The 14,198-nt window shown below is 36.8% G+C and overlaps 1 protein-coding gene across 3 annotated transcripts in view; it reads left to right on the top strand.

Annotated features, from left to right (window-relative positions):
• Positions 1-14,198, top strand: part of DIAPH3 (diaphanous related formin 3) — a 484,563-nt gene that overhangs the window by 66,214 nt on the left and 404,151 nt on the right. For all 3 annotated transcript variants that reach the window (XM_070578871.1, XM_070578869.1, XM_070578872.1), the window contains one exon: positions 7,949-8,053. In XM_070578871.1, coding sequence (XP_070434972.1) covers positions 7,949-8,053 — 105 coding nt within the window. The remainder of the gene's footprint in view (positions 1-7,948; positions 8,054-14,198) is intronic.

Raw genomic sequence — 14,198 nt, 5'->3', positions numbered from 1 at the left:
AAAAAAAAGATTATTATAAAGACTTATATAAGAACATAGTTAAAAATGATGGACAAAAGAAAGATAAGCTATTTTATAATTTTAGCATATTTATGGACATCTTGAATAAAAGTGGTAATAAATTTAATTCCCAGTTCCAGGTTCTTGGTTGTATTCATCTTTTAAAGGTTTTTAAATTTTACTTAAACCTAATCTAAGAATAAAATTTATTAAATTGCAGAACTAGATAAGATTCAGTTAATGCGCACTATTTGAGAGTACATAATTACCTGAATGAGATCATGAAGTCTTCGTTTTTTATTTGGCACTAAACTGTTCATGGTAGTCAGAATCCACCTCAGTAATGATAAGCATGAGCAAGACCTTTTGACATTGTGTGATGTGGAAGATGAATTCCAATGTGGTGAAAGATAGAATTACACGTATAGAAGAAATATGGGTAAAACTGCTTATAGGATGTTGAGCTCTGAAGTCTCAGGAGAAGTAGTTAGGGGATCATTGTGAACCTCTTAAGATGCTTAACCAATCTGTGGCAGTAGTGATGCAATGTTAGCAAAACTGGAGACTGCTACCGAGAACAATTATATTGGCTTTAACACGTGAAACAAAACAGAATGCACTACTGAAATGAGGTGCTTGCTGTTAACTTAATATGCATTAATGTTTGGTTTTCGTTTTGCTGTGCTTTCAATTTTTGCCTTCCGATATTATGCTTATTGACCCATTAGTAGACTGTCTTTCCCATATCTATTTTATAATTCTAGTCATGCCTCTGCCTGTCTGTAGTGTTTTCCTCCCTGGGTGAATTAGCTTGCACCTGACCATCTTCAACTTGCTGCTTGTATATATTCGCTTAATTCTCCAAATAGTCAATCATTTTAAATTTAATCTGACTCTCCATGGTGTTAACTATCCCACTCAACTTGATATATGTAAATTTAATGAGCATGCTGTCTTGTAAAATCCACATCCGTGAATGAAAATAAAGAGTCTAACGTTTGTAATTCAGTTGAAAAACTGTCCACTCTGTTTGCCATTCTCTGCTTCATTGCTCCTGGTGCTCTAACTAGTTGCATGTATGTGCATGAGAATTAAGATTATGTCTTTTTTTCCCTCTGTTTTGCCAAAGAAAATGTGGAAAATATTTATTTTGTACCAGTACTTTATCAGTCTAGGATGGAGTCAAGATGTCTGTTATTGTCTAAAAATAGCAGCAAATGTAATTTCCTTGTTTGTGGGAACTTCTGGCCCATCCAACACAAAGGAAGGATCCTTTGGACTATCTTAGAAGCTGCTGGCTTGACTACATGTCATGGACCTGGTTTTCAGGTCAGGGCTGCCACTGACCTGTTTGGTGTCCTTGTGCAAGTTAGGAAAAGGTGTATGCCTTCATTCCTCTGAGCGGACATAGGACCACACAAAGTCACACAGCTTGGTGAGTGAAGTCTGAGTGGGATCTCAGCCCCATTCACCCCTTGAGCAGGTGCCCACTGGGCAGGGCTTGACCATACACTGACCCTGTTCCAGGTCACTGAGGGTTGTGTGTGTGGTTCTGCTAGTGCTCCCTGAGAATGTAGTGGATTTCAGCTTGGCCGGTTTTACCTGTGTCAGTACCATTGCCTGAAGATTCTACCTCGGGAACTGGACCTTGTTTCCTTTAGTGTTTTAGGTTGGGGCTGTGAGTATTATCCTCTAGTTCCAGCTCCATTTCCCAGAAAGTTACCTGCATTTCATATGTCTGTCCCAAAATAGGATTAGTAAATTCTATTTGGGAACTTTTGTTACATCTCATTTGTTTAACAATTATCTAAAAAGTAACCACTGTGGCCTATGCACTGTGAGACAGCAAATGTGGAAAAAAATGTTTTCAATGTTATCTATGAAGGAGAAAACAAGTCATATATAAAGGAGAGCTAGGGTTGAGGGAAGGGTTTTTTTTTTTTTCTTTTAATTTTAATCCATTAAGGATTAACCTGTTTATATACTGAGACCCAACCAACTAAGAAGAATTCAGTGGAACAGGATTGAAAAAGGATAATTGATGTGCAATGCCCTTTTAGGAGGTGAGAGGAAAGAGGATCCAGAGCAGAAATGAATGGGATTATCTTTAGATAGATGCAGGAATTGGCACAGAAAGATTAGTATGCAAATAAATTGGTAATATAAGAAACAGGAAATTGAATGCATTCTTTTCACAGAGGGAAATTGAAATTTGCTTACTGAAAATAACAGGTAGAAGTGGCAGTTGCATAGCTCCTGGGTAATGGCAAGTTTGAAATAAGTACCTTAGAGAATGTGAGAAGGAGAGGCTGGTAGGATTTCCCATAAGTGTTACAGGAAGTGATGGATCGTAGAGTTAGTCTGTACTGGGAGAAAATGAAGGGGGGGATGTCAAGAAGCTGGGGGTTTTACTGAGGTCAAGGAATAGGTGGCGTGGGAGTGGAAGAAGTGAAAAGAGAAAATTGAGGTTGGAGAAAAGGATCATGGAGGAGATGATGATAGCAGAGGTGGAACAGTTTCTAGATGATGAAAATGTCTAAGTGTGGTCATGAAGACTGCGGTTGAAGAAAGGGAATTGAAGATTGCTGGTGGTGGGGAAGCCAAAGACTGGGTGGCAAGGCGTGGGATGACAGAGGAGTCAACACACAGTATTGGCAACATAAGAGAGAGGTCAGATAATATTAGTGCCAAAAGAGATTGGATTTTAGTTGATAATGAAGATAAATAGTGAGGAAATAAGAGGGGAGAGAGAAGATGGACCAGAGTTCAAATCTAAGCCATAGGACTATGGTCAACTTAAAGAATTTCTGTGAGCCCCAGTTCTCTTATCAATAAAGAGAGGATAGTAGATACTCCAAAGGGTTATTAGTGAGGATTAATTAAAAATGTTTGTTTAGCTCAGTGCCTGGCCCAAGAATTTAACCATTACTTAAGATTGTTGGAATACTAAGTCTTTGTGAAAAGATGTAGAAAGGGTTACTGGGAGAATCAGAGCAGATTTGGAATGAAAGTGGGAGAAAAAGTGAGCAACTTGAAGTTTATGTTTTGGAAAATTCCAAAGGTGCCTGGCCTTTAGATTTTGAATGGAATTCTGTTACCTGTGTCTTAACTCTTTCTCTCCATCGTGTCGGATTTGTCTTGATAGTGGTTTCTTTACTTCCTCCCTTCCATCAAATACATGTGTATTAATTGTAACCAGGTACACTACAAATTTATTCTTATTTACTGGACATTTAGAAAATTATTTTTTTAAGAATGAGGGATGTTCCATTTTTCTGGTTCTTTTCAAATTATTTTTATACCAGAATTTTTGTGACTGTTTCAATTTAGTCTTAAATTTTATTTTGAAATAATCTTAGACTTACAGAAGAGTTGCAAAAATAACGCAGAGTTCTTGCATACCCTTCACCCAACTTCCTCTAATGTCAACATCTTATATAGCTTTAGTGCAATTATTAAACCTAAGAAATTAATGTTGGTACAATACTAACTATAGACGTGATGCAGATTTTTCCAGTTTTTTCACTCACGTGCTTTTCTGTTCTAGGATCCAATCCAGGACCACACCTTGCATGTCGTTTCCCAGGTCTCCTTAGTCTCCTGTAATCAGACACTTCCTTATCTTTCATGACCTTGACGCTTCTGGAGAATCCTGCTTAGTTATTTTGTAGAGTGCCCCTCAATTTGGGTTTCTTTTTGCAGTGTTACTTCTGTTTCTAAAATCTATCCCTAGTACCAGTCAGACTTGCACAGCAAAACAGCACATAGTGATTCAATTTAGGTACATTTTTTAATTAGAAAGTAATTAACTAAAGGAAAATTACTTTTTGGTGTTGCAACTCCCAATTTCCCCAGGCAAAACTGTGTCTAAACATGTACATGAAGGTAGTGCTATAAATGAGTTAATGTATAATGTATGTTGCTAAGGTATTAATACAACTTTTACAACCAAAACAATAGTTACTCCTCAGACAGACAGAAACTGAAGTTTTGATGACTGCTCACATATTTCTGAGTGAGATATATTCAGCTCAGTAGCCAACTGATAAGGTTTTTCCATTTTAAGAATATTTACCTCATATCCACTGAAATATTAGCCTTATTCAAGTTACTCATCCCACCTTATTTCATTGTGTTCTATGTATTTTCTGTTTAGTATTTTATTTATTTATAATATTTAATGAATTGCATACATATATACCAATATATTGATATATCGAAGTAAACTGCATTTCAGGGCTATTTTACAATCAGTAGCTGCAGTGTCATTTTGTACCTATTCAGTGTGGTAGATGTCTCTACCTATCTTTGAATGGAAGAATTGGTTAATACATGGTGGTTTATATTGCTTGTGTATGTGGGTTTCTGTATTAATCAGTTCTGCTTAGAAAGAAGCCTTATTCTAATATAAAGTAAGTTATTTTCAAATGATGTAGTGGATGCTGGTGGTGCCCCTCCAAGACTCCCTTCCCAAGGCTGGTGCACCCACACCCCAGGTGATGAGTGTTAGCTCCAGTGGCTCACAGCTGCCCCCTCATCCAGAGATTTGGCCTCAGGGAACTAGAGTCCTGAAGCTAATGGCTGACTGATTTGGCAGTGTGGATGCTGGCTTCTCCCTCCAGGTGCTACTGACAGCAATGCATTTCAGGCTGAAGCGAGAATCCAGCCGAGGCCACCTTTTCAGTTGTCTCTTCCCCGTCCTGCCTTGCTTCTCTCACTCCCCTTATCCTGGGAGTATCTCTCCACCAGTCTGCACCTGAATCCCTGTCTCAGGCTCTGCCTCTAGGGAACCTGACCTAAAACAATGGAGGTGCAATATGATCATTTTAAGCAGATGTAAACTAAGTAACGTGAGAATTGATGACTTGCTCACAAGGGACCCATTATAATTTCCTGGAAATTGCCCTAGACTGGGAGTCTAGGCCCTAGTTCTAGAGTTGCTAACAACCAACTAGCTCTGAAAAGTGATTTCATTTCTGTGAGCCTTTATTCTGTAATATGTGGAGCTTATCCTATGTGATATTCAGACTCTCATGTTGAAGGTTTTCTCTTAATGCAGGGGGTTATTAAATGAAGATGCTTGGCTCCCCCGAGGCCCCCCAACTCTAGTTTCTTAGATAGCCAGGGAGGATGCTTAGCTTAACTCCTCTGGAATTGAAACATGGATGTGCACTTTCTAGGAAAAAGCTTCCAATACTTTTTCCAAGGACTTTGTGACCACCAGAAGTTCAGTACCAACATCTCAGTTTTCTTCTTTTAGCCCTTTATAATAGAGATTTGAAATCTCTTCTAAAAATACTGCACCCTTTATACCTACATATATACGTACGTACCTATTTTTTTTTCCATTGCTCCCGTCTTTCTCTTTTTCCTTTTGTAAAGGGCAGAGTTTTTCTTACTCTTTCCAGTGCCATTTCCTCCTGGACCTACAGGGAATGACCGCATGTTAGATGAAGTTACGTGCCTGATGAGTGCTCCTGGAAGATTTGTGGTATTATGCAGTTGATTCCAAACTTCTTGGTAGTGTCATTTCTTCTTTATTTCCTTTTCGTTTTTAAACAGGGACTGTCATCACACTTTTGTCATGAAGCTGAGTGCCATATTTAGATGAGAGAGGTGGGATAAACCAGAGGAAAGAGGTTGGGAGAACTCTGGGTCTCTTCCTTAATTCCAAATACACCATTTTTGTGTATGAGCTCATGTCATCTTGAAGATGTGTTTCCAAAAAGAAAGCAGTAGTCTTTTTTTCTTTTGACGGTTCACTTTGAAATTTTATTTTGATTTAAGCCACGGCTAATGGGATTTCTGATTTTATTAATATTCTGTATCTGTTAAGTATTTTAATTTGCTTGTTAGAGATTGGGTCATATTTGGCCATTAGAAAATAGAAGTATAGTGAATAATTTGAAACAGAGGTTCTTAGTGCTCTTAGGGCCCCACATCTTTTATAACAACTGTTCCCTAACCAGTCCATTGCTTTCTTCCAGTGAAATTCTTTATAGATAATATAAGCTATCTATACTCATAATTTAAAAAATATCAACAAAATGTCTTTCTGTACTACATAGTAAAACAGTATGTGTTTCAATATAAACAATTGGCTGTGACTACTCAAGAAAGTACAATAAAGTCACATTCTTGACTCTTCACCTCATGCCACTGTGAGTACAGCAGGTGACAGAGTAGGTTGATAGAGGTGTGCTGTTCTGGTGATTTACGTACCACAAGCAGTATTGTCCTGGATATGTACATTTCAGAAATGGAGCACAGCTGATGGTAAAGCTTAAAAAAAGAAAAGAAAGTACAGTGTAATTATAATTTACAAAATGATTAGATTCTTGGAGAATTCAATGTATATTAAAACCAGGCAACACAAAGTATTTAATATGTAACAATTTACATTCATTTCATTTTACATCTAATTCCATTGAATTGGAGTCTAGGCTTAGAGAATTATCATTCTCTCTCTCTTTTGTAAGATTTGTGCATCACTCAGTGGTACACAGGACAGTTTCTCATTGCGTAGGACCAGCCCAGGTGTTGCAGAACGTCTAGCACACCTTTCCCCTGTAAATGCTAGTAGCATCACCTCAGTCACCATGACAACCAAAATGCCTCAAGGCAGTTCCAAAATCCTTCCTTAGTGGTGTTAAAGCCTATCGAGAATCACTGGCTTAGAAAAATGAAACAAAACAAACCGTTGTTCCCATAATAGGATATTTCTAACCAGAAGAGCCAAGAGTGACATTACTAATTACTGCCTTTTATTGGAATGTCAAATGGAACAACTTCTAAGATCTTAAATATTTATATCAAGGTGAAATGAAGGGAATTTTGACTTTTAAGTGCTTGAAGGGTTTGGTAGCCAAAAACTGAGTCAGCTAAAGACATAAACTACAGTGTCTGATGAATTGTAGCGCCCTTATAAAACTTGGAAGAAATTTAACCTGCTGGGCTCCATAGGTGATCCCAAGTCCTGATTTTTATGGACCCGATTCTGAGGGGATATGGATTTTATACATACATTCAGGTGTTTTACGTTGCATATCACAAATGACCTAGGGCTAAGATCAGGAGGAAATTTATTTGAGCTCCTTCTCCTTCAGCCATTTGTCTTAGCTTAGGCTTCTTTCTTTTGCCAGAACAGCCTCTGAAACAACTTAATTAATAGATCCTGGTAGCAATTCACATATTTATGTGGCTATGCTTGACTTGTATTTTTAGTTAGAATTAGGCCTGTAGCAGGATCCAAGTTCCTTAAACTTATTTTGATTGGTGCTAGTGAGAAATGTCGGGTGTTTAGGTAGTACCTCTTTTTGTGGGTGTAACTTTGATGTGATTTAGAACAAAGAATAAATTAACTAGTTAATGAATATTTTTGACAAGACTGGAGATAAAGCTATAGAATGTGTCACCTTTTGCTGGGACCAGTACTAGGTATTTGATATGTGCTTGTAGCTATCAGATTCTCAGAAGTGGTTGGCTTGTTTACCTTTTAATTTTTATGATACATGGAGCAGCTCTTTCGAAATGGGGCAGGATAGCTTCAGGTGCAGCTGTTGGGGGGAGAAAATGTGTGTGTGTATATATATGTATATTATATACATATAAGTTCAAATTGTGAATCCTAGTGACCTTATGAAAGGCAGAAATTGTCAACTGTCTAATTATCTATAGTGATATGAATGTAATTTTACTAGCCTGCTGTGAATTTAAAAAGTTTTTTTTCTGGTAAATGGTTTTTACTTGTTAAAATGATCTAGAATACTTTCTTCTCTGTATCTCCAGCTCTTTTCTCTCTCTTTGCTCCAGGCAGAACTACACGTAAATCATTCCAAAACAATTAATGCTGCTTTACGCACAAATTATTGATTTTCCATTCATAGTGTATGTAGAATTGCTGCTCTACTTAGATTCTAAAATGAGGCTTTTTAATTGTGTTTTCCAGGAAGATATGAATTTAAATGAAGATAAAAAGGCACCATTGCGGGAAAAGGACTTCAGTATCAAAAAAGAAATGGTGATGCAGTACATTAATACTGCTTCCAAGACAGTAAGTAAAACTGTCAAGTTGAAAAATATGTCTGAAACGTTGTAGGATGGAAAACAATGCATTTATCTAATGAAGCGCTTGAGTTTGTGGGTAACTGTAATCAGAGGGCATTTGAATGTGTAATTAAAGGCACAAATATTATAATTTTGTTTAATTTCAAAATATTTCTCATCTTAAAACTTTGAAACTGCTTTTTTTTCAGCCAGATTGCTAAGAAATGCTCATTGGTTGATCTACTTGCTCTCAGACATCTTTCCTTGTTAGTGAATTAAGATGGATATTGATTTCTAATGTCACTTATAAATTGGGATAATGTTTGTATTATAGAAAGGCGAGAGTGCTTTTACTCTAACTACCTAAATCAGAATACATAATAGTGGCTTAGAGGCACATCTTTAATGTGAGTTTCCCTATGGATAAAATTATCTTGTAACAAATTATAAATGTAGATATATGAGAGGAGCATTAAGCCTCCACATGGCTGCCAGTTTTCCAGGGAAACATGAAATATGTGGGTGGAAGTAATGACTAAATGTCTAAGAAACCACGCCTGGCACACAGAATCAATTACATTTATTTCATGGAACAACAAATGAGCTTGACCAGTCATATAAAAATTGTGAATAAATGGATTGGTTGAAAAATGTAAAATGGAAGCTAATGAACAAGCGATTGGCAGAAAGACAGTAGAAGATGATGTTGACTGAATTTAAAATAGAATTGAACTAGAGAAAAATAGCTTAACACCTCATAGTTTTCACCAGATACTTTAACCTAAGACCAGGTTACAAGAATATAAGTTATTTATACTTTAACTCCATTTATCTACTAGACCACTCAGTGACTCTGAGGTATTTCTTTTGGAAGAAAGATTCAAATGATGTTTAATTTTTAAACGTGTCTCATGTTTTGGCAGCCTGATGTTCAGCTGTAGAAATGACTGAGTACTGTGCTTTTTCCAGCTCTTTATGTTAATATGCTCTGTATCCTGCTGTTGTGATAGGAATTGCTTTTGTCCCTTAATGATACTCAGATATCACAAATTAGCATTAGGGGTCTATGAGTCGGAGTTTGCGGAGTTTGCGTTTTGGATCGATTTATTTATCCTCTGTTTGGTCTTGGGCATCTTATTTTACCTCTCTGATCCTCAGTTTCCTCATCCATAAGATGTGACTAATACCTGCCTCATAGGTTTGTTATTAGAATTAAATTGTCTATGCCATGATTAAAACGTAACAGATATTTTTATAACCAATGGCCGCCTCTTGTGGTAGCAGAGATGGTAGTAGTAATTGCTTTTTGTTTTTCTTTGTGATTTTTTTTTGTTGTTGCTGTTGAAATCATTATACCATGATTAAAAATATGAGTAAATATATTTCAGTAAAAATACTAATTTATTATTTGTGAGTCTAAATTTCTTAGACATTCATTTGTTCACTCAACACATTTATGAAATACCTCTATGTCAGGCACTATGTTAGGCCCTGGACATGGAGCCCCAGGAGAGTCTGTCACTGTCCTATAGAATAGGATAGTACACAAGTAAGAGGAACAGACTGTGTAAAGGGAGGTGAAATGTGATGTGGAATAACAAACCGGGGGGAGTGGGGCTGGTAGAACTGTTTTATATCGAGTCATCAGGGAAGTCGGCCCTGTGAGAGACTTTTAAATCCAATAAGCATGAATTCACTTACTATAATTGTAAGAGATACTATGTTAGTTAGAATTGGTTTAGAAAACCTTGGCATAATACTGCATTTTAATTCTTAATTTTGAGATAATAAAGAGGCTTTTTAATAGAAGAACAAACCATTTTGAACTTCATTATAGTGGGTCTATTTCAGTTTGCGTTCACTGATTTTTAAATGTTAATCCTCTAATCATTTTGGAGTAAGGTTGGAATTTATTTACCAGAATAAGATAATTAGATTATCAGGATTGAAATAGATGAGTTATCTAAAGTATGAGTAAAGCGTTGATTCATTTAATTAGTGTGTGGAGGATCATGGCTTTTCCTAGGAGACTTCTGAATAATTTGGCAGATGGTTAACACTGTAGAAAGTTCAAGCTGACCAGTCATCTATTTTTGCTCTGAAAGTAGAAACACATTTTAACTCTTGGGTTCAGACTTTGTCAAGCCAGTGTATTGAGGTTAATGAGTACTGAAGTAGTTTCTCTGAGAAAAACAATCAAAATTCATAGATAGGTTGTCTTAGAGAGAATGTGGGGAGTTTGTGTCAGATACACTTCTATCATTTTAGCCTTAGAATTTGCTTTGAGATTCTCTTTTGTGGGTAAGCATTAATATTATTTTTTGGAAAGTGGTAGTGATACCTGCAAGTGATGACTTGAAAATACTTTAGAAATGTTAACCCTCTAACTAGCCCTGAAGTAGCTAAGGTTGGTTTTAGAATAGGAAAAAACCAAACCAAACCACCAGTCAAACTAGGTTATTTCCAAGACCTTAGTAAATTTCAGTTTGGGTAGCAAAATAGTAAAACTGAATTTCTTCAGTTAGGAAAGATTATTAAAATCTTATTAAGCCAAGTATATTTAGAGACTAAAAATGCCAGACTCACATTTTCCTAACTTCCTAAGGATATATGATCCAGGTTTAGCCAGTACCATCTGATGGGCAGGTCTGCTGGGGGCTTCTGAGAAAGGTGGTCCCCCCAACCCCATAAAGGGCTCCAGAGAAGGAAAGCCAGTGTTTTCTGCCGTTCGACGTGGTTGTGAGAGGATGGGGGATGCTTGGTGCCGACATCATTGAGCTGCTGCTCTGGCCTGACACAGTCCTGCCTCTAGACGTGTCTGTTATGTGAGGTGATGCATGTTCTTAAGCTGCTTCAAGTTGGGTTTTTGCTTTGCTGCTGTAAGCATCCTAATATACCATCCAGAGACAGTTTTACTATGTGGGATCTTTATCTCTAATTCACTCTGGAAAGTACTCATTCTATCCAAAGGAGCATGTTGAGGTACCTTCCCCTCACCAAGTATACTCAGAGCATAGTTGAGAGAGGTACTATGAAGCTCGGTGGCCATTCCTTGGTAAATTACTTGGAAGGTTTATTGGAGAAAATTTCTTCCAAAAAGAGTAATACAGACTTTACTTTTGTTTGACTACCAGCTGGAAGGTAAGACTATTCTGCAATTAGTGCTAAGGACCTTGAAAGTAGGATGTGACATGATAGTCCAAGTGGAAGAGAATCCACAGTTCTTGAACAATGTAAGGAGAAGAAAATGCTGGAACAGAAAAGAGGATCTTTTAAGCTGTAATTGCTTAAGAATTTTCCCCATTTTCTAAATGGAAGGGAACTAGGGTTTAATATACAAAACTACCATATAAATGTATTTAATTATGCTTAATCTCACTGTGAGAGTAGTTCTTGTTCTTTATTGTGGTTTAATTATTTTTAATCCTTTGCTTCCCTTAAAATTCTTAAAGCACCCCTGCAGATACCATTAAATGATGATCTTTTTGTAATTAAGATTCTTCTGCTTTGAGCGGACAAACCAGGCTTAAGGAGATATCCTAATAGAGTTGCTGCCTTCACCAAGGTTTCTTTTTGGTTTGGGTGTATCATACCCCTTTTCTGTGACACCAGTGTTTAAGTTGGTGTTTATTTCTTGTGGGGGCTTTAGTTTTATTCAGGTTGAGCCATCTCTGAGTGTATTATGTCTGGGTAATATGAAAGTCTCTCGTGACAGAGTTAGCAGAAAGCCAGCCATGGATTAATTTATGCTTAGGTAAAGAATGTGTTGAAAAAGATACCTATAGAGAGTAGGATTTAGATGAATAAGGTACATTTTTACCCATTCTGATGCAAAGGATTAGTAAAAATAAAATATTCACTCTATCTTTTCCATCTGTAATCTGTGATAATACAAAACTGGAGAATATGGATACTCGAGAGGCCAAAACCTGTATCCTAAAAAGTGAAAACAACCCCCCGCCTCCCCCGGCCCCCGAAGAAGAGGCTCAGAGGAGGGTGAGAGGGAGTGAGGAGGAGAACCAGCAAGAACTAGTTTGAGAGACAGGAAAGGACCAGAAAGATGTCTGGGCCTTTGTAGGGAGGTGGAGTTTCAGGGAGAGACTGAGAGAGAGAAATTTAAAGAGTTTTGAGGGAAAATTTGTTCTATGTAAAATGCCTTCACTGTGTCTCCAGGAGCCGTAGAGACAAGCATTTGCTCATCAGTGCTTTTGGAGTTGTCATCTTTTTCTTTTTCTCCCAATTTATTTTTGTATATTGAGATGATGAGACTTTCCAGGCAGTTTCCTTCCAGACAGGTTACAACCAGGCTGCTCCCTGTCAGCGTGTAGTCTTTTTGGGCCGTGCCATTAGGTGTGGATAAAATGCTTTAAAAATTTCTCTTCAAAATTTATACTTCTAGATCCTTATGAATGCACTAGCTTGGAACCAAAAAGTTCTTGTGGGCTTCCTGCACGCCCCCCCCCCCCCACCCCAGTACCCCCGATATATCATTGGAGTTTATATCACAGCTGCAAGTAACACACTCTTTTTAGGTGGGCTGGTATCTATAATAAGGAAGGCCCAAGCTCACATTTCTAAGCTTCTTAATGAGCTCATCCATCCTTTATTTCCTGTTTGTTTGATTTCTTCCTTTTTGATTTCTTTTCCCAGGGACTAAAGCAGAATTCCTCTTTTATAAGTGCTCTTGGAAGTTTATTAGCTTCCTTTGACTTTTTTTCTTTCCTAGTCAATCTGGACTGCAGTCAAGTAGTGCATTTATTAGAAAAGTTTGGATAGTGTTTAGCTTCACTCCTTGAACCCTTCTTTAAGTATTTCTGTAGTTCTTGCTTAGTCTTCTTTCATAAGAAAGTTAAATAACAGGTGTTGTAGAACACAGTTTTAAAGGCACATAGAAAGACTGTAACAAGTTTTTTTTTAAATGGGATGAAATGACTGAGTGTAAGTGGAATGCATTTAAGTGAGGGATTATAGATTCTCGTGAATATGTGTATGTATATATAGCATTTAAAATCAACTTGAAAGGTGTTATCACGGTACCTCTTGTTCCAGCTCAGTAGGACATGATGTTCTCAAGTGTGGGGGACATGGTTTTCTACAGTATCATCCTTTAAGGCATATCTTGATCAGAAAAAACTGTTTGGAGAAAATAGAAGTCATATGCTCAGATTTGTGTGTATTTTCTCTAGGTAGAAAAATCTAGATTTGATTTGTTTTAGCATTGATTAGTTAATATTGTAATATCAGTGAAGGCCTTTTCATACCTTCCAATGTCTATTTTTCTTAGAGTTGAGTTTTTCATGTTAATTTTGGAAAGCATTGTGAGATACAGGTAAATGAAGTTCTTTTTATTTTCTCTTTTTGTTGTTGTTATTTAAGAGGCTTATATTATAACCACTAAAAAGTTAGATGAACAAGACATAGTTTTACACATTCTTGATAGTTAACCTAGTTTATTTTTTGGCTTATATTTCAGGTTAGGGATTGATTAAAGCACCCCCGTTACACAAAACCTTGGTAAAAATTTGAGGCTGGTGCTTGGTATTAGACACTTACTTATTTATCAACAATGCCCTTGCTTGTGATACTTTGCTTGTTTGCCTCCAGGTCTCGCTTGCTGACTAGGAGAAAATTTCAGCACCTCAGGGCAATGAACCAATTTCTTGTTAAGAGTATTTCCTAATAATCTATCTGGCTCTTTAATTTCCATTTGTGCCTATATAAGACAGGTTTTATTTATATACAATTAAAATTATCTTCCAACAGCTCAGATTCATCCAGCTTCCTTATGTGTTATTTCTGGGCAGCACCAGTGGCATTTAATGTTCTCTGCTATTACTGCGTTGTGTTTTTGTTTAGGCAGGATGTGATAATGAAGAAAACTCATCTTTTCTTCTTCTTTTTGAAGGAAGAAATTGTATTAGGTTCAAAGTAGAATTGTGTAATTTTGGTGTTAAACCTTATAGTTAAGATACCTTTTCTTACAGTACTTTTTAAAAAGACTCACCAGATACAGAAACATTATTTACTAGAAAATTTGTTAGAATTTTAGAACATGACATGGTCAATGACACTTACATCATTTGTGGCCTTAGAGATCATCTGAGGTTGTTTTCTTCTTGCTTATTGAGTTGTTACTTGGTCTAAGATATTTT

The sequence above is a fragment of the Equus przewalskii genome, chromosome 16 (assembly GCF_037783145.1).
Source record: "Equus przewalskii isolate Varuska chromosome 16, EquPr2, whole genome shotgun sequence".
NCBI lineage: Eukaryota > Metazoa > Chordata > Mammalia > Perissodactyla > Equidae > Equus > Equus przewalskii.
The sequence above is the reverse complement of the archived record's forward strand: the minus strand, read 5'-3'. Positions and strand labels throughout refer to the sequence as shown.